The following is a 22,171-nucleotide window of genomic DNA, read 5'->3' on the forward strand; positions in this document are numbered from 1 at the left end:
CATTCAGTCTCCATAAAGCATGAACTTTTTATTTTTGCTTATTAGATTCTTGGAGGAAAGTTATGACCAACCTAGATAGCATATTCAAAAGCAGAGGCATTACTTTGCCAACAAAGGTCCATCTAGTCAAGGCTATGGTTTTTTCAGTGGTCATGTATGGATGTGAGAGTTGGACTGTGAAGACAGCTGAGCGCCGAAGAATTGATGCTTTTGAACTGTGGTGTTGGAGAAGACTCTTGAGAGTCCCTTGGACTGCAAGAAGATCCAACCAGTCCATTCTAAAAGAGATCAGTCCTGGGTCTTCTTTGGAAGGACTGATGCTAAAGCTGAAGCTCCAGTACTTTGGCCACCTCATGTGAAGAGTTGACTCATTGGAAAAGACTCTGATGCTGGGAGGGATTGGGGGCAGCAGGAGAAGGGAACGACAGAGAATGAGATGGCTGGATGGCATCACCGACTCGATGGACATGAGTTTGGGTGAACTCCAGGAGTTGGTGAAGGACAGGGAGGCCTGGCATGCTGTGATTCATCGGGTCACAAAGAGTCGGACACAACTGAGTGACTGAACTGAACTGATTAGATTCTTAACAATTAACTGTAGTCCTTTCCCTATAAACAAAACACAGGCTCACCTCTGCATCAGGGAATGAAAGGAGAGCTGGTTTCTTTTGCATCCTTACTTTTAGCTAGACGAATGCCTCTGAAGGCACCCAAATGTTTTGACCATATCTGTTTGAGAAATAATTTGTTAGAAATAACCTGGTTCATATGTTTCTTCTTAAAAAAATATATGCATGTAATATAATGTGCCTAGACAGCAATTTGGTGATTTTTCATTTTCTTTCTTTTTAACCAAAATTTCTTTTATCCTAGCCATAAATGTTAGGAAAAAATAAATAAATAAAAATATTCTGAGGGAATGAGAGCCAAATGGAAACTTATATTTTTTTTATACTTTAGTGTAGAATAAGTCAACTTAAAATTAATTTGGAATTCTAAGTATATATATTTACCATGTTCTCTTTATAACCATGATGGTATCAAGCTATGCATTGTTTGATATAAAATATCAAATGTTACCCTCTGTTGCATCATAGAGTAGATAGTTACATGATTTTCTTTTCATTCCTGCTTGCCTCAAACCAGGTAACTTCTGAAGAACTGAATAGCATAATTCAGAATATAATGACCTGGGTTGTGGCTACAGTTACCAGTATATTATACCCAGCCATCACAAAGTATGAAGAAAGGTTGAAAAATAATACGTATCCAGTGTCTGATGACTCTGTCCTCTCCTCAGATAGTTCAAGTTTTTGTAGCACATGCAGTGAAGAGTTTACTTATGGAAGCTACACTTCTGCAACAATTAAATCATTTAAGAGAGAGCCCTGTGCATTTGCAGTCGACATATCAGTAAGGAGACCAACTACACCATTAAAGCCATCTGCCCATGTGGAAAAAGCAGTTGTGGGAGAAACATGTCACATGACAGGACAATCTGTAACAAATGAACTGAAACATAATGAAACAAGCATGGCATATACATACCCTGACCTCAGAAGTTGTAAATCTGATAGTCATCTTCTAGCATCACCTGAAACAGGCACAAAAAAATCAAAGGATGCTACCACTGAAACAGATGGTTTAGAGAATCCATCACTTTCCGATCAAAAAGCAAAAGCCATGAATGAAATGAAGAGTTTAAAGAATGTTTTTGTTAACTTTAAGTGTCACTTAAAAGGAGAAACTGAATTGATTTTGGAAAGCATTTTTCAAGAAATAATGTCTGATTTAACACATGCCATTCCCTCTATTTCTTCTGTTACTGCTGAAGTTTTTATTGACCAAAGTGAGCCTGTAAGAGGAGACTTGGTTTCCAATGCTGATATCTGCTCAGTAGCTTCAGAAATTGTGGAAAATATGCTTGAGAAGCTACAGTCTGCAGTTGAGAAAAAATGTGTCCAGATATATTCACGAGAAGATTTATCAGTCAAAATTCAACCAAGCCTAACACCCAGTGGAGAATCTCTCACTCTATCATACAGAAAACCTTTAATAGCTTCAGTGCCTTCTACTGCAGAATCCATGTGTGATGTTGCAGAGGATATGGTGCATGCCATTTTAGAAAAGCTGATGACTCTTACGGCTCGTAAGCAAAGTGAACTTCCTCATCTTGAAGAGGCAACTAAACTTTCTGATCAGCAACATATGACAGACCCAACATGTATGCGCCATATAAATGCCAACAAAAAGAAATGTAATCCTGAACTTGATGCAGCTAATTTAATTGTTAAAGAAAAGATACAAAATTTAATGTCAAATATTCTTTCCCAGTCCTCTTTGGTTGGCTATATAGAGGAAGCAATCAGCACTATACTAGGATATGTACAAACTGAACTTAATAATGAGAGACTTATTGCATCTGAAGAAACAGTAGTACTCCTTAAGTTGCTCGATGATATCTTTACTCAGCTACATCAGGAACCAGTAAAGGCAGGTAATCAAAAATGTAGACATTCTAGACTGGTCAGTCCTTCTGACACTGAAGTAAAGTACAGACTCACTGGCACTAGATTATCTAATGGCCGTAGGTCTGGAAGACCATTTCCACCTATTAACGTTCCTGGCATGGTCCTTTATTCTGAAGATGATAATGAAGAAGTAGACAGAATTGTGGAAAATGTGCTTGATTCATCTTTCAAAGATGAAAAAGCAAAATCACAAGAACAAATTCCTGAGCATTGGTTTACAAAAGGAAACGCTTGTCTAGAATACCAAAGAAATAGCAAACTACCTACAAAGCCTGTTTCTCCAAGAAGCAAAGCTACATTTCATAGTCGCAGGTTAAGGACTGAGCTACCATATTTTAAGGATAGAAAAATTTTGAAGGAAAAACCCTGTTTGCATAAAGACATTTTATTTTTCAGCCAAGATCAAAAGCATCAAATACAAAAGGTTTCGGAAAACACAGTTAAAAGTATTTTAACAGAAATGCTCAAGGACATATCTTCTGTTCCTCCTGGTCACTTAGAAAGTAGAACTGACAAAGCTTCAGTTCTCGTTTCAGAAAAACCTCAAGAACCATCACATCAAGAATGGATGGACCAGCTGTTTTCTGTGTCAGAAATTAGTACAGTAGCTCAGGAAATAACAGACACTATACTAAACATACTGCAAAAGGCAAGCTGCATTCCCAGTACCACCAAAAGTTCCATTTCATCATCAGTTCATCCAGCGTCTCAAGAGAGTCCTGACACTCTCCACATGGCCAAAGCAGCACCAAATAAAAAGCCATTAAAAATATGGTTCGACAGTGAAAAAAAAATGAAATATTTATCTTCACTCGATGGAGATCTGGCAAAACCTACCCTGTTAAAATCTGAAGAGAGTGAACCAAAACCTGCAGATGAAATTACTGATAAGATCATTAATGCAGTTTTTAAAAAGCTGAAGTTATTTATTTGTCCAAAATTGCAAATGGGCTTCAAGCCTTCACTTGCAGAGAAATCTTCATTACAATCTCAACTTAGTACTTACACAGCTAAAGTGGTAAATATCGTTTTGCTTGCTATCCAGAATGAACTAGAACTCAGTGAGAAAAACCTAAATCTTAGGGAAAAAAATTATACCAAATCCCACACAGGTAAAGGATGTTTTACTGACACTAAGAAATTAGAATCTCTTGTCTCAAATCTCAATGATGACATCATGGAATCACCATTATTAACTTGTATTTGTGAAATATTATCCAGTGGACATTCAGATCAAAGCAATATTTCACTCTCTTCAGATAACTCAAAGCCAACAACTTCACATGGATCTGATAATGTTGATAAAGGGAACATTTTGCCAAGCAGACAGGATAAAGCATCTTTTTACAAAATTTTAGCTACTCCATGTGCTCTCCATAGTGTCATTAATGGAAAAGATCTCAAAGAGAATTCCAGATTACAAGTGTTAGATAATATTGGGGAAACACTCTATGAAATGTTATGCAAGCTCATAGGGGCCCACCCTCACTGTCAACCATCTTGTTCTAAGCTAAGCAGAGAGAAAACAAACAAGAATCAGCAAAGAGCCACTGAATTGCAGTCTAATATTCAGCTCATTTCCACAACAATTTTGGAATATATCATTGCAAAATTATGTAGTGTCAACACAGATACTAGTTCAGTAAGTTCTGGATGTAAAGCTGTCTCAGAGTCTCTCGATATTGACAACCTATCATTTACTTCAATTATTGAGGAAATGGCCAAATGCACTGACATAATCTCCAGCATAGTTTCCAGGATAGTTGAAGAGGGTGATAAAGAGATGACTAAAAGCATGGAAAAACCTTTTGCTCCCAAGTCTTCCAAAACAGGGAGCACAAAAGAAATGCATTCAAATAAGCTAAAAGCGGTAGCTTCAGATATTCTTAATATGGTTTTTGCTAAACTGGAAGGGTTTGCCAATGGAAGTTTAGAAACTCTGGATTCTACTAATGATGAAAATAAAATAAGCAGTAAGATGAACATGGAATGTGAAAGCTTCAGTGTTTTCACAGACACACATGAAGAACTATTGCAGTCAGCTTTATACACAAATGCAAAGAAAGTGTCAAGTGCTATTTTGAAAGCTATTCAAACAGAATTAAATATGAACTCGTTAGATTTGAGGACAAGTGTGAAAACACCACCACCTGAGAAAAAAATGCTAGAGAATATAGTCAGTTTAATCTTAGATGCAGTATCCTCAGATATGCTTGATGAAACTGAATCTGAAGAGAGAGACAGTGAAACTTATGGATACAGGCCAATCTATGGAAATTTTCTTCCGGGTGGAGCTGAATCAGATTCATTTCCAGAAGATGCTACAAACACAGAGAAAGAATTCATTGGTGAGAGAATACCACTAAGAGAAGAAACTCAATCAGATTCTCTTCAACAATGGGTTCTAGAAAGAACCTTAAACAAACTTGAAGTAAAGCTCAAAGAACCACAGAAATCACCAATTGTTCCCATTATAAGAAATATTTTGAATGAGATCTTTCAAAATGCTTTGGTCAGCCAATTAAATATGCTTTTTCTCTCCCACTCCCTTTTAAGTGACATCCCTCACAATGTTGACGAGCCAATTGCTCAAACACCTGTTCCATTTATAGATAAAATGATGGTGTCTGAAGCAGATGTAACCATAGTGGCAGATGATGTTGTTACAACTGTATTTGATAAACTTTATACAGCTGCTAAGACAGAGACAATTGCAAGTGAAAATAGCTATAAAACCATCACCTTCTCAGCAAATGTTTCTTTCCATGAACACACCTATGGAAGAGGAAAACCTTCCATCACTGCACTGAACAAGAATCCATATACTCTTCAGTCCAGATTCAATACTGACAGACAGGCTAAAGGAAACATAGTTGAAGATATTGTGCAGGCAATATTAACAAGTTTAGAAACTTTTGTGACTTCCAAAGTACAGTCTCTTTTTTGTCCCCAAATCAACTTCACAGTTCCAATAGCTTCACCTGTTCAACAAGGTGAGAGTACATTAAGCAAAGCTTTGTCAGCCAAGGATTTGTATTCTGAGGGTCAGTTTTCCTCTTGCTCAGTGGATAATGTTATGTCACAGAACACCAACTCATTTTGTCAGGTCTCTTTGAACAAATTAAATATATATGCAACAGAAGTGGCCAGAAAAATTTTAAAAGGAATAAAAAATGAATTAGATAAAGAGAAGGAAACTCATTTCTTAACTAATAACATTGTGGTTTCTGAAAGTATTACAAGTCAAATTGTTAACACAGTGTTCGATATTGTATCATCCAAAGGAAAATGTGACAAGAACAGTTCTGACAAGGAGACCAGTTCAGATCAGCAAGAAGGTATTATTGAAAAGCTGTTTAAGAAGATTCAGTATCGAAAAGTACTTCAGTTTCAAATACAAGACACCATTGAAAGTGTCTTATGTGATATTTATGAAAAAACACTCAACCAGAATGATCTCTCATTTGCCACACCTACTTTGAAATGTAGCATAGCTGGCAAACATTCCAGAGCAAATTCTGACACTGAGGGTGTAAATAAAATTCTTCCAAAGTTTTCAGTTCCTAAATCAGATGTTATTTTGATATCCAATGATATAGTAGATGTTGTACTTCATAATCTCAGTTCTGTTGTCATGCTTACCATAAATGCAAAGGATCCTACTTCTACTAGATTGCCTCTGACCTTTTGTGATACGTTTCCAAAAGCACAGTGTCAACAGTCTCTTCTTATGGAGTCAGAAAGTGAAAGAGAAACAGAGCATTTTCCATCTTCAAAAATTCTTAAACCAGCTTATGCTAATGATAGGCAGATAACTATATTAGAGAAAGAAGACCCCAAGAAATCTGTTCCTGACCCATGTGAGGAAAGTGCTAACTTCATTACTCAAAGTATTTTTAATTGGTTAGAATCATTTGCCACAGAAAGAATAGATTCATTTATTATGCTTGCTTTCCAGCCTAAAGAAAAGTCATTTGTGAGACCAGAACTGGAAAACTGTAAGCAAGATGGCATCATCTTTCGTGAACCAAGCCAGGTGGAATCAAATGTGAATATTCTGAAAATATCAAATGAAACTATTCTCAGCCAAGAGCTCACGGATTCCACTTTTGCCAGTTACAGAGAAAAACTTGGATCTACAATTCATCTATCACAAGCTAGTCTTAAGGAATATTCTGACATCATTGCCAGTGCCATTTTGAATTTTATTAAAAATGACTTAGACCTTGAAATCCAAAAGATGCATCCATATCCAAACAATGTTTCATTCCAAGAAATTACCATTGTAAGTGAAATTGTCAATGGTATCTTAAAGAGTTTACATAATAAAAGATCTGCAAAAGAAATCAGTTTTTCCTCAAAAGACAATCCTAATTTATTTTCACAATTAACCATATCAAATGAAATATCACTGGGACAAAGAGCTCAGGAAAAAAACACCAAACTGTCCCTGTTTTCAAAGTATCCATTAGAACAAAACCAAATGGCACTGGAAAGGGAAAGCCAAAGAATTGTTTTAGAAGAAATATTTATGAGAAATGAAAAATCAAAACAGAAAGAAAGAACTGCATTATTCAGTGCAGTGGAAGAAGTTTTAAGTAAAGTGTATCAAAAAATAATAGAAATCATAGGCCATTTGCCTTCCTTTAATGAAAAACCCCACTCTAAAACATCAGACATAATACAAAAAAACTTCTGTCAATCACATATCAACAGTGCAGCAAGTGACATAATTGAAAATGTTTTGGGGAAAATGTACTCTGTAATCATGACATCATTATATGAAAATAACGAAGGAGAACCAGCTGACAAAAATATTTTACCAAAGAAATCACCATGCATCAGAGAAACTAAAGCAGGAATAGGACGTAGTGTCACTAGATTTGTGCTGCCACAGGTTTATCCTTATGCAGACAGTCGAAATAGCTCTCTATTGGAAAACACTTTGTTACAATATTCACCATCACAAGTGGGGAAAGATTTAATCCACATGGTCCTCAAAAAGATCACAAATTTTGCCTCATTTTATCTTGAAGAAACTGTGTCCCATGAAAGTTGTTCTGATGAGTTGCAACCTTTAAGGCTACACAGTTCTAAAGTGAGCCCTAAGCCAAGTGTTAAAACAAGTTTAAAAGCAAAATCAAAAGTTACTCCTTTGCCTAAATTTAGAACAAAACCACACATAGGACCTAGTCGTGCTAAGGCCAAGAGCAGGACCAAATTAAGTCCTGGAGAGAAGACCCTGAAAGACATCTGGTCCACGACTGATTTTGGGCTGCCACACATCCTATCAACAGGAGATGCCAAAAACTTACTGGAAATGAAACTGCCTACTTCGGAACTAAAAATGTATGCCAAGGATATAATAAGTAATATCCTGAAAACAATTGTTAAAGAATTGGAAAAGGAGACACGAGCTAGAGCAATGGTAAGCAATAGAGCTTTACTATCTGATCAAATCGTAGCAGCAAATCAAATAGTTAATACAGTTTTGCAAGGATTATATGCAATCAATAACCACAGTTCGGCTAATCCTATCAAATTCTTACATCTGGATGATCCCAAACTTTCACAGGGAAATATAGGTGCAGAGTTTCTCGCCAAACCACAAGCCTGTTTTTACTTGGAAAATGTTTCTTCACAGTTAGAACAGATTTTTCCTAAAGAAGGTATATTTAAAAAAATGTTTGACAAATGGCAAGCAGAATCAAATGACATGGAAAATGAAAAATGTAAGCTCTTAATGATAGCTGAAAATGATTTGACTGAAATTTCAATAAAAGCAAAAGAATTAGAATATTCTCTTTCGCTTTTAAATCTGCCACATCTTGAGGACTGTGAAAACCGGTTTCATAGTTGTTTTAAGGGAGCTTCTACTAGAGCTGAAGACACCAAAGCACAAATTAATATATTTGGAAGGGAAATTGTTGAAATGCTGTTTGAAAAATTACAGCTGTGCTTTTTGTCCCAGATGACCACCCCATATGGTAAAGAAACTCCAGCAATTAGGAAAGAACACATTACTACTAAAAGTAAATACGGTTTTCCAACCAAGGACATCCTCAGCAATGTACCAGTATGTAACACTAAAACCAAAGACCAAAGCACTTTGGGCTCTAGCAACCAAATTGTTCGAGAAATTGTCGAACGGGTTTTAAACATGTTAGAGTCATTTGTGGACTTACAGTTTAAACATATCTCTAAATATGAGTTTTCTGAAATAGTGAAAATGCCTGTAGAAAATCTTTTTCCTGTCCAACAAAGACTATTAAGCAAAAAGATATTGCCAAAGTTACAACCACTGAAAAAATTTTCTGATGAATCCAAGTCAAGTACTATTGATTCCAAGGAAAATGTACAGAATACCCTTCTTCAGGTTCATTCATTCCATTCAGAATTACTTACATATGCTGTTAATATTGTCCACAACATGCTTGGTGTAATTAAGAACAAGCTAGACAAAGAAATAAGCCAAGTGGAACCATCTTCTGTCAGCATATTGAAAGAGAACACTGCAGCAAGTGATATCATTGGTACACTGATGTACCAGTGTGCTCATTTCAGTGAGTCTCTAATCAAAAACCTTCCCAAGGAAAATTTCTTCCAAGGAGTAGAAAATACTTACATTGTTAACCAGGTTGAATTAGCAACAAATACGAAAATGCCCATGTTAAAGTTAAAGGAAGTAAGTTTTGGGAATAATCTTCCACAAAGCAGTGTTCCAGGTTTGGATTTTTATTCAGAGGAAAATATGAAAAAAAGGTATAAGTCTTCATCAAATTTACCTTCATATTCCAGAGCCTCTGTAGAAGACACAGTTAGAAACTCAGAGCCAATGAAAAGGCCTGATTCAGAAAACAGACCTTCATCTTCTAGAAACAAAGTGCAAGACACTATCCCAAAGGAATCTGACTTGGGTTATTTTGATCAACCTATGAAAGGAAATAGCTCCCTCCCTGAAGGGAGTGTCTTACAAAAACTGTTAAAGAAAGCAAATGAATCCACAGAAACAGCATTAAAGCAAGTAATGTCATTTATAGAATTGAGAAAAGGTGAAAATCCAAGAGTGTTTCATTACGAGATCTCCAAACCAGTTGTTGAGCCTAACCAAATTCAGACAAGTGTTTCTCCTCTCAAAATTTGTTTAGCCGCAGAAAATATTGTCAGTACTGTGCTGTCAAGCTATGGATTTCCAAATCAACCACACATTAAAGAAAGCATGGAAACAATGAAACCATTTTTCATATCAAAGCAAGACCCTTTGTCTAAAACATCTGGAGAACAAAAGAATGAGGAGAAAAGTCTGCTTAGAATGTGGGATAAAAGAATCAGCTATATACTTGAAGAAGAAAACAAAGCTGAGGTCAGAAGGGAAGATTTTTCTTTATTGCAAAAATGGGAAAATAAGAGTTACCTGAAAATAAAGACTCTGAAGAAAGTTGAAGTCATTGCTTTTGCTGACCATGAACTAGGTCCAAATGAAATTCATCTGGTATCCAGGCATGTCACCACATCTGTGGTCACATATTTCAAGAACTTTGAAACTAGAGGTAAGTAAGAGTGGGCTTAATTTAGAAAGAAAATAATCAGATATATGTAAAAGAGCCCCAGTTCAAGAAGCTTCATTTACTGTTTTCCTGAAAACAACCTTAGAGGGAGGGTGTTTAATCACTTCTTAATATAACAGGATACTAAAAAAAAAAAAAAATGTTAAACATTCATATGGTTTGAATCTGAAAAGGTGTATTGCTCACTTTTCCATATCTGCAGATGAGAGAAAATGTGACTATTGAAAAGCAGGAGATTTTGGTTTGAACATGAGGTCTGAGTTCTAAACATTTTTAAAGTTGTCATGCATGACTTCTTTATAATTATACCAAATGTACAGGTAACTGATTGAAAGCTGTGTTTCAACTTTAAGGTGGACAGTTGAAGTCATTGCTATGATTAGTCAGCATAAAATCAGTGGTATTAAACATCTTGTTTTGTTTGTGTTCCACTATTATTATATTCCTTTTAGGTATAATAATTTAAACATATCCTTGAAAGCATTTTTCTAAAAGAGGGTGAAGATATATTTTTCTATATATATATTTAGCTTCTCAGGTGGCTCAGTGGTAAAGAATCTGCCTGCCAATGCAGGAGACGTAGGATACGTGGGTTTGATCCCTGGGTCAGGAAGGTCTCCCAGAGGGGGAAATGGTATCCCTTTCTCGTATCCTTGCCTGGAAAAATTCTATGGACAGAGGAGCCTGGCAGGCTGCAGTTCACAGGGTTGGAAAAGAGTCAGACACAACTTAGCAACTGAGCATGCATACATCTGTATGTTTGGTTGAAGCATATGATAGCCACTTTATGTCAAACCTGATCATTGTTGGCAGTTTCATAAAATTCCATCTAATGCTATTATAGCCTTGAGCTGGATCATTAATTCCAGTTGCCAGTAATTCATTGCTACTTTACCAGTCTAGATACATCACTTAACCATCACTGAAATAATAGAACACATATTATCAGTCCTAACTACTTGTACAATGAGGCATTTCCTATAATTAAAACTAGTATTATTTCAAGGTGGACGGTTGGGTGTGCCTGCAGTTCCAAGCTTATAAGTAGAATTTCTTCAAGCACAGCCTAACTGAACTTAGAGAATAAAGAAAAACACAGAAAACAGGAGAAGATAAGATTTGTAATCCCATCCCATTGGTATTTGACTCTGTGGTGGTTGTTTAGTCACTAGGTCTCTGACTCTTGTGACCCCCTGGACTGTAGCTCCTCTGTACATGGAATTTTCCAGGTAAGAATACTGGAGTGGGTTGCCATTTCCTTCTCCAGGGGATTTTCCTGACCCAAGGATCAAACCTGTGTCTACTGCCTTGGCAGATCAGATTCTTTACCACTGGCCCCTTCTTTCTATCACGGCTCCTCTATTCCCAGACATGTCCAGGGTTTTCCAGTGATGTCATTCATGCTCCTTCCATGTGGAGCTCCCTTTCCTTACTTCTCTCATCTCACGATATCTAAACCCATCTAATTGTCAAAGTTCAGCTTAAAGCCCCCACTCTCCACCGGTCTTGCCTGATTCCACAGAGATCACTGTGCTCATGTTAAGATATAACACTACACTACACTTGGAAATCATTTCTCTGCCCCAGGAATTCCAGCTCTTTAGAGCACCTTGGCTGCAGTCCATGGGGTCCCTAAGAGTCAGACATGACTGAGCGACTTCACTTTCATACATTGGAGAAGGAAATGGCAACCCACTCCAGTGTTCTTGCCTGGAGAATCCCAGGGACAGGGAGCCTGGTGGGCTGCTGTCTATTGGGTCACACAGAGTCGGACACGACTGAAGTGACGCAGCAGCAGTAGCAGTCATCTAAGCAAAATAAATACCAGCAATAGACTTAAGATATTTGAATTCTTCAGGGTTATTTTCTCAACTTTATGGCTAAAATCAAGATTCCACAGGTGGGAAATAAGTACTGAAGAAAACCCAGTATTTTTCTTGACTAGATTTTTTTTTAGTGAGGTGTTCCACAGATTAAATTCATACATAAATAATTATCAAAATACTGAATTTTCCATATGTCCCTTAATGCCTACTAAAATGGTAATGTTTTCTTTTTTAAGTTTCCAGTGAGAAGGTATCTGTTGTTTCCACACTGTCAAGGAAAAAATATGAATCAAAATCACCTCTAAGAAGCATATATAGTGATTCTTCACTTCATCAACTTTGTGAACATCTCACTGAGTCTGTCATTTGCCATTTAATGTCAAGCATTTCTGGTAGCACCACAGATATTAGAGAAAAAGAGAAAACATTGGAAAGACAAAATGCTGCATTTAACACTATTATTTCAATTGATTCTCAAGTGTTTGAGAGTAGGTCAATTTCTGTTGGAGAACTTGCTCTAAGTATCTCTGAAATCATCACTGAAATCCTTTTAAATAGTGACATCATAGAGACCGACATTGCACAGCAAATGTTTTCGTTAACAAGAAAGTACACTTACTGCCCAGGAGTAGGTGCTGCTGACTTTGATGATCTCTTTCAGGACCTCTTAATAGGTGTCATTCAGGTACTGTCCAAAGAAATAGGGTTAAATCATCACCTTGAAAACAGTGGAAGAAACAGACCATTTCCCATGCTCAGAAGTAATAGTGTGCCCATTTGCAACAGAAGAAATACAATGCAAAGACAGAAAGGTTCCAGAGACTGGGGATTAGCTACTCACCAAATTGATCATATCATTCAAAAAAATAAATTAAATTATTTAGCACACAAGTTAGATAGTCTGGCTGGTAGCCTAAAAACTCGTGAATCCAAAGAAATAGTCAACAGAGTTTTCAGTATTGTTTTAGATTTATTTTTACCAGATGAACAGCCAGATGAGGCTATGGATTCTGAAATAAAAGCAAGAACATTTTTCTCATCATCATATGAAGAGCAATGTAATAACATACTTGGAAATAACTTAGGGCTCTCCCCTAAATCAGTTTTCCTTCTCAATGTTGTATGTGAGAAATTAATCAGAACACTTTTAGAGAAATGCACAAAGTCTGTCTTTCTTGATAATTGCCCTCTTTCTGAAGAGGTATCAGCAGAAGAATGTCAACTTTTAAAAGTACTTCAAAGTGTAGATGAAGAATTTGACTCTTGTAACGGAGCAATGGACTTTGAACAATTTCAAGGGGATTATATGTCAGACATTTTGGAAAATCTGGCAGAAATGGATCCGGATTTATTGTCATCAGACTCTATGCTTACTATTATTTCCCACAGCTTGGTTAAATCATTGATGGATAAACTACATCACAGTATACAATTCCCCCAAAGTCCACCTTTTGCAAACAAGTATTTGAAGTATGGAACAAGAGGAATACAGTCTAGTTTTATAAAAGCAAAAAGGCCAGAATTAACAGAATTGGAAAAAGGTAGAGGCGCTTTAGGACACATGAGTTATAATGGCCATGATTTGACAGGGCCCTTGAATAATCCCGGTGTAGTTAGCTCCAAAATACAAGCACCGTTTGGCAAGAAATATTCAGTAAATTTTGCTAATGTGCCACCTCTTAAAAGACAGGGAGCAAAGGATACAAATACAATAGCCATCCATAATAAGCTGTATCTAGGAGATATGAATACAGGTGTTTATTCAGCCACATTTTTAGAGGACATAATTTCAGAACTGTTTTTTAATCTCTCTATTTCACTGCTGGGCAAAAATGAAAACATCATCGGTGCCTGGCTCAATGAAATGAATACATTATTTGTCAACAGTGTAGTGAATGAGTTTAATAAGGCAAGGGTCACTGTTTTACGGAATTCTGAAGAAAGGCTGTGTTTTCCACCAATCCATAAAGAAACTGTTAGTAGGATTGTTGACTCAGTTTATTATGGTGTTTTACAGCAATATAAATCAAAAGTGACCTGTGGTGGTAATCTGGCATGTGACAGTACTTCAATAGCAGAACAAATAACTAATAGCATATTGTTAGAGACTTTGCACTACCAACTCCCATCTTGCTTCAGGGAAAAGCTCTTACACAATTCATATTACCCTCTCAATGCTGAAATTATATTACAGAAACTTCAAAATAACCTGAGGGAATTTATTTCCAAACCTAGGTCTTTAACAGACTATAGCACCATGTTATCACAATCATTTTTAGAAGATATCATCAGAAGACTTTTATCTCAACTCATTCCTCCACCCAGTAAAGCTTCCTCTTTGGAAAACAAATATTTCACGAGTTCAGATTTTAATGAAATGTCTACCTGTATAATAAATAAGGTTATATCAGCCATTTCAAAACACAAAATTTGGTTCACTATATATGATAATCAATATCTGTGTACCGGAAAAAGGCTCCAGAAGATGGTGGATTCTGTTTACAGAAATATTATGCAAACCTATGACTCTCTTATTTCAATACAGAAAAGTATACTCAGCCGAAACCCGATTTTGGTTGACCAAATAGCCAGTTTTATTATCCAAGAGATTATTGAATATCACCTTCAGCCATTTTTGTGTGGAGAAGGTTTACCTCGTCCAAAGACTCCTTCAGATGTAATATCGAATATGGTTAAACAAGTTCTCAACGAAGTCATAGAGTCACACAGACCCCAGACGCCATCAGCCCCAGCTATTTACTCTCAGACATTTGTAAGGGAAATTGTTGCCAGACTTTTATCAAAAATTTTCAGTCCAAAGCATAACACTGAAATTGAGCTGGAAAACATGACCCAAAAAATTGTAAACTCAGTAAATAACCATTTTGACAAAGCTAAAGTTCACCTTCTATGTAATGACAAAGAACAATCTTACCCCTCTGTGGATACAGATATTGTGGATGAACTGGTCACCTCAGTTTATAGAAATGCTTTAAAACAGTATGGATTAGATCCTGAGTTTGATAAAGAGTCTGAAGACAGCAGTATTTTTGTGGAAAAAATTACCAACTTAGTTGTAGCAGCTATTTCAGATTACCTTCTTCATCCACTGTTTTCTGGAAATTTGTCATCTTCATATTCTCTTTCAACAACTGACAATATTGTTCAAGACATTCTTAGTAACATCGGTGGATCTACCATACCAAGTCAGAGTTTATCTCCATATAACACCTTCCTGCCATACACATTTTTAGAAGACATGATCAGAGTACTATTATCTAGAATTTTTCCCTCTGCACATAGCATTGCTGCAAACAGAGAAATTCCAAAAGATAGATCAAAAACTAATTTCAATGAAATTGCTTCAGGTATAATCAGTGATATTAGAAGGAAAATTTCCCAACATGAAATTCGATTCTCAAAAGATGAAGAAGGAACCAAATTTCTTTATTCAGAAGATGATATCCACCATCTCGTGGACTCAGTATTCAAAAATATTTTAAACTCTGAGTCTCAAGAATTAGTTGAGCCAAGTATCACAAGTAGTAGTGATGTTCTTATTGACAAGATAGCAGGTTTTATCATTAAACATGTCTGTCAACAACATCTTCAGCCATTTGTGGATGGAAAGTCATTACCTTCTTCATCATACACATATTTGGATGATGAGAGAAGGCATTGGGTTCATGCCAGTGTTTATTCCTCAGAATTTTTGGAGGATGTGATTTCTGGGGTTTTAAGCAAAATATTCCACAGGGGGTTAGGCATTGTACAAACAAAATCAGTAAGAGATTCAGAAGATGAACTATGTGATAAAGCTGAAAAACTCATACATTTCATAACAGAGGAATTCTCAAGAGCTAAAGTTAGCATTTTAGAGAATGCAGAGAAAATTTTATATTTGCCTCCAGTAAAGAGAGATGTAGTCAAAAACATTATTGACATGGTGTATAGCAAAGTTGTGCAAGAATATGAAATGGAAATAATGCCTGACAAAAATTTTCTAAATGACACAAAGGCACTGGCTACAAAGATAACTGAAATCATCCTGGCCGAAACCTCTGATTTCCAAATTCATCCGAATCTTACAGAAAAGCTTCCATTTGGGTCACAATCCAAACTTTGTAGTGATATTTTGATAAAGAAAGTTCACCGTGACATTACTAAATCAAGATCCCAAAGACAGGCTTCGACAATATATACTACTATGTTATCACATACTCATTTGGAAAAAATTGTGTCTCAGCTTATATCTCAGATGAGTCCATTGGCCTCCAGTACAGAACACCAAGATACTTCTCAATCAGACTTAAGTAATACAGTCATAAAACTGATAAATGAAATCATGTCAATAATTTCAAAACATGCAGTATGTATTATTAAACATGGGAATGAAAAACATAGTATTATTTCAGAAAAAGATATCCAATCCATGGTTGATTCCATTTATGCTGCTCTTTCCTATTCAAGTATATACCAATCGCTTACAAAAGATAAAAAAGATATAAGTAATATACCTGTTACAAAAATAGCAAGTTTTATAATAAAAGAAATCTTTAACCATCATCTTCAGTCATTTTCATCTGGAGATAAAACTATCCTTTCAGCTGCAGTTGATCAAACTTATAAACAGAAAATATTAGATCCTAAAGAAAAAGAGTTGTCCTTCATCATGAATTCAGCTGTCTTTTTGGAAGAAGTAATTTCTGAACTTTTATGTAAACTCCTTTATGCATTCTCACACAATGTTTTGGCTGCTGAAAACCCAGATACAGTGAAAGCCAAAGTTACTGGCATTGTTACAACATTAGTAAAATCAATTGTTCTGGAGTTCACCACATCAGAGATTTTTCTTGCAGATAGCTTTGATGCTGATATGTGTTTTTCAGAAGGATATAAAGAAATGGTTAAAAGAACAGTCAACCTTACTTATGAAAAAATATTAGATGAATATAAATCTCTGATTCAAATATATAGGGCTATGCAAAGTGACACTGCTTGTTTTGGAAGAAAAATATATAATTTCCTTTTGGAAGAAATTTATGACTACCAGGTAAAGTCATTAGTTTCAGGAGAATTAATATCTTCTTCCTATTCTTCTCCTCAAGCTGATAAAATCATCAGAAATGTACTCAATGTCATCACGAGAGATAGCCATGCCTTGCCACCATGTATTACTGTGTTGCCACATTCTCTTTTAGAAGATATGATTTACAAGCTTCTAGTGCATATCTTCCCTTCAACCGACAGTGAAAGTGAACTAAAAGAGGGAGAGGTTTCAGATTATGAGTTCATGGACGCAGCATCAAAACTAACTGATGAAATCATCAAAGAAATTTCTGAACATGAGATCTGTCTTGCTACAGCAGAGGAGAATGCAGAAAGTGTGCAATTAGAAGTGATTGAAGATTTGATTAACTCTATATGTAATAATATTTTGAAAAAATCTGAATTTCAAGCTGAAGTCCAGAAAGATGCAAATAAAAATGGAGGCTCATTCCTCAGTAAAATAGCTGGTTTCATTATGAAGGAAATCATGGATCATCATCTGCAGCCATTTTTACGTGGTGAAGAATCATCCTCCAATAGCTTATCTAATTATGACCATGTCTCTGTACATACTATACCTGGTAAAAAAAAGACACAGCCTTCTCTATATTCAGCTACATTTTTGGAAGATGTAATTGTTGACCTTGTTCACAAATTTTGTTCTCTTCCAAGTAATACTGAAGAGATTAAGCAAAAAGAAAAATCAGAGCCAGATGTTGTGAGTTTAGCTATAAAATTTGCAAACTCTCTGATAGGAGAATTTAGGAAAAGTGAAATTAAAGTTCTACCAAATGCTGAAGAAATGCTTTCTTTTCCCCCAATTGATAAAGAGACAGTTGATAAGATATCCGATTTTGTGTATGATCAGTTCATAGGAACCTATGAATCTAATGATATTCAGAAGAATGGTAAAAATAACATTGTTATAGAAATGATTGCTACTTTAACCCAGAAGGCAATCTCTGCTTTCAAGATCCAACCACTTTTTTCAGGAGACTGGTCTTCTACTTTCTTTTCATTTCTAAATCCAGATAACATCACTCAAAGGGTTAAACACCTTCCACAGCAAACATCTACACAGATAAACAGATGCTTAAAAGAGAATCAACTTACTTTACCAGAAGAGTCATATAAACACACGTCTCTAACTTCAGACCAGAAAAATGTGTTGGATACTTTGGAAGTAGATAGAGGTGCAATGAGCAAAAAGAAAAGTTTGGAAACTAAGGAGACATCAATGAAAATAGGTGATATCCAAGACCCAGTGGTTACCTCTGTAACTAGTATTATGAAAAGCAATGTAGTTAACCTGTTATCAGGACCAGCTGCAGGTGTGGCAAATAAAGAGAATAAAAACAAAATGGGAATTCCAGTTCAAAAATACAATGGATCAAAAGTTACTTGTCCAACTACTAGTGTGAAAACTAAAGATAAACAGGAGCCATATTTGAAGATAACACTCAAAAATAATGAAACTGACAAGAAAAGAATATCAGCTTCAGATAAGGAGGGGCGAGGTAAGGAGGTACACACACAATTTCTAGTAGCTACTGATGGTGAAAGGGGAATCTTTCAACTAGATTTTAAAATAGACAATGAGAAGACGGTTGATGAAACAAGAGAAAGTTCATTAAAAACAGGAGACAACTCCCTCCAGTTACCTTCTTTGATAGCCAAAGTGAGAAATACAGAGAACACAATCGAGAAACCTTCAGAAGCAGTTACTCAGAAGCCAAACGATGAGGGCAGGAAAGACTCTTCAGCTCAAATAAACATACAGGAAGGACAGTACTCAGATTATGAATTAGTCGAAAATGTCACTAAAAATATTTATGACAATATCTTTGGAATGTACCATTCTCAAGAATCAGCTAATTATTTAAAACAACAAAGTCTTCCAAGTCATACAGCATCACCTCTAACTCAAGCATTGCCTGTAACTCAAGAGATTGGCAAGGATTTTGCACAGTCTGTTTTAACAAAGGATTTATCCCTCTCAGCCAACAAAAATCTCCCTGCCAAAGAGGAAGAAGAAAAAGAGGATGCAAGCAAAATAGAAAAAGAGAGGGAGAAGAAGAGGGGGGGGGGAAGAGAAGATGACAGCGTGAAAGTTAAGGATATTAAAAAGGAACCAAGTAAACCAGACAGTCCCCAGTACCCACCAAAATGTGAACCTGGAGTTTTCCCTGCTAAATTTTTAGAAGATGTTATTACTGAAACGATTAACAAATTGGTCTTTTCTTCCTCACCAGAAACACAAACATATGATAGATGTCAAAATGTATGTGATGATGAAAATCAAGCTGAACTCTATGACACAGCTATGAGACTTATTGATTCTCTGCTAAAGGAGTTTTCTGATGCTCAAATTAAGGTATTTAGGCCAGATAAAGAATATCAGTTTTTTCCACCGGCAGATAAAGTGTCATCAGTTCCTAAGGAATATCCCAGGCATAAAGAATCAAATATAGATGAAGCACCATGCAACATTAAGACAATAACTGTGGATAAGAGTCATACAATGACTGAAAAACCGTCTTCAAATAAGATACTTTTTTTAGATAAAATGTCATCAATTGATAAAACATTGGTCAACAAAGTTGTCCATGCCTCTGTGTGCAATATTTTGAAGGAATATAAATCTCAAGACTCCATTTGTAAGAATATAAAGAGTAATGGGGGACATTTAGTAAGAAGATTAACTAGTGCAATGATAAATGAAATTTTTCAACATAAGCTTAATTTGATATTGTGTGATGAGTTTCCAGCTTCGTCGTGTTTGCCTCTGGAAACTAAGGATGTTGTTAAAAAGGTCCAAAAATTGGCTCAAACAGCCAACAAAGAATGTCAGACATCATCACCATATACCATCATACTGCCTCATGAATTTTTGGAGAATGTGATTTCTACTCTTTTATCTAAAATTTTCTCAACCATATCAAACATCAAAACAGAAACATATGAGGGCAGCTGGTTTACAGAACTGGATTTCCTTCAAATGAAGTTATTAAGTACAGTTACAACAGAGATCTCCAACGATGAAAATATGATTATACAGTATGTGGAATCCTTACATCCCAGTGATGATGAAACTATTCAATTAGTGGTTCAATCACTCTATGATAATCTCTTGTCACAATTTGGGTCACAAGAGAGTATACAAAATTGTGCAGCCAGTGGATGTAGAATTCTTTCAGAAACCATAGTTGACTTAATTCGACGAGAAGTGACTGGCAATCAGTTGCAGAACTACTTTTCTGGAGAGCTAACACCGTATCAGTGTGCAGAAGTTGACAATGTTGTTGAAAATATTCTTAAAGATGTAATCCAAACGGCTGACATTCCCCAGCCTCATCCATCACAGGCGTGTATTCTGCCTTATAACATAATAGAAGAAATTGCTGTAAAATTTTTATTGAAGCTTTTATCTGTGTTTCCAAAGGTCGATAAGGAAAGATCCAAATCCCTAGAAACTGAAATGCAAAAAATAACATCAAAAATATTAAATTCAATACAAGAAGTTATCTCCAAAAATAAGATTAAAGTAGTATCACCAGCAAAGGAAATACCTACTGCACTTTTAGCTAACAATGAAGCTATTGAAAAAGTAGTTAATTCTGTTTATACCAGTATTTTAAAACACTCTGGCTCACTCACTTCTATATTTAAAGATTTAATGGGTAAGAGTAATATCCTCTCTGATATAATAGGGTTTTTAATGGTGAAAGAAATTTCCAAATCTAAATTTCAACCTCAAATACAGGAAGAATTATCAGGTCCAGAATTAGCTCTGGAAGCTGTTAAAATTATGGAAAAAGTAGTCAAAATGGTTGATAAATTTAAGTCCCAGGAAAAGTCTTCATCCAAAAAAGGTTCTATGTTAGATGCCATGTTTTTAGAGGAAGCACTGGCCTTGTTCTTGGCTAAAATAGTAAGGTTGCCAAGTGAGTCAAGCAAACATGCAAAAAACTTATCAAAGCCTGAATTAAATAAAATTGCATCTCAACTGACAAAATCTGTGACGGCTGAAATTTCAAAGAGTAATATTAATCTTGTTGCTACTGATTCTGAAGGATACTTTCTAAATCCAGAAAGCATAGAAATGGTTTCTCAGGTTATTGATTCTATTTATAGCAATGTACTACAACAATCTGGAAGCCAAAAGGATCTTTATCATGATATAAAAAGCACAAACAGAGTTTTCCCTAAAAAAGTGGCTAATTTAATTGTTAATGAAGTTTCCAATTTTCCCTTCGATTCAGCTAGTCCAAAGAATTCAAATGCTTGTTTGCTTGGAGATCTAGACATTAACAGAATTGTTGAAAAGGCACAAGAGCATGCTGTTAACATGATTCCTGACTTAGATAAAAAATCAACTAAAGATTCAATTGTAGAGGACTTTGCAATTAAAATAATTCCACATGTTGGGAATAAACCCCTCAAAATAGATCCAAACATTATCTCAGAACACTTAGCAGTAATTTCTATAAAAACTCAACCCCTTGAGAAACTTCAGACAGAATGTTTAAAGAATACTGGACATGACATAGCAGAACTGAGAAGAGCATCAATAAGTGGAAGAAGTTATCCCTCAAACACATTTACTATAAGAGAGTTGAAGAGAGAAAGACGGACCTCATTGAATAAGATAGGACGACTAGATATAAAACCCTTTGAGGTAAGTATAAGAAGAATAGCACACACAAAAAAAGTGAGAAATGGTTGTTCTGTTCTGTTCCTCAAATAGTTATATGAGAATGTGTTTTTGTTGTTGTTATTGTCCAACCCAACAGGAAAACTGGTGGCACAAGTTTATCTGTATAGTTATATGACTCACTGGGACTTGCCATTCCAGCTCTGAGGCTCATTCTAAAAGTCTCAGGCTAGTTTTGCTAAGACAATCAATTTAAACTTTAAAAAATAATAATAATAATAATGAGAATACAGGGATATACCCTTGACTGGCCTTCCCAGGTGGCTCAGAGGATAAAGAATCTGCCTGCAGTTCAGGAGATCAGGTTTCAATCCCTGGGTCAGGAAAATCCCCTAGAGAAGGGCATGGCAACCCACCCCAATATTCTTGCCTGAAGAATTCTATGAACAGAGGAGCCTGGCAGGGTATAGTCTGTGGGGTCACAAAGAGTTGGACACGACTGAGCAGCTCTCATACAAACACCTACACACACACACACACACA

General features: G+C 35.9%; 1 protein-coding gene across 1 annotated transcript in view; it reads left to right on the forward strand.

Moving 5' to 3' along the window:
- The window catches only part of FSIP2 (fibrous sheath interacting protein 2), a 141,713-nt gene that overhangs the window by 94,571 nt on the left and 24,971 nt on the right, over positions 1-22,171 (forward strand). The window contains exons 16-17 of the mRNA XM_018066882.1: positions 1,147-10,081; positions 12,162-21,652. Coding sequence (XP_017922371.1) covers positions 1,147-10,081; positions 12,162-21,652 — 18,426 coding nt within the window. The remainder of the gene's footprint in view (positions 1-1,146; positions 10,082-12,161; positions 21,653-22,171) is intronic.

This window comes from Capra hircus, chromosome 2 (genome assembly GCF_001704415.2).
Source record: "Capra hircus breed San Clemente chromosome 2, ASM170441v1, whole genome shotgun sequence".
NCBI lineage: Eukaryota > Metazoa > Chordata > Mammalia > Artiodactyla > Bovidae > Capra > Capra hircus.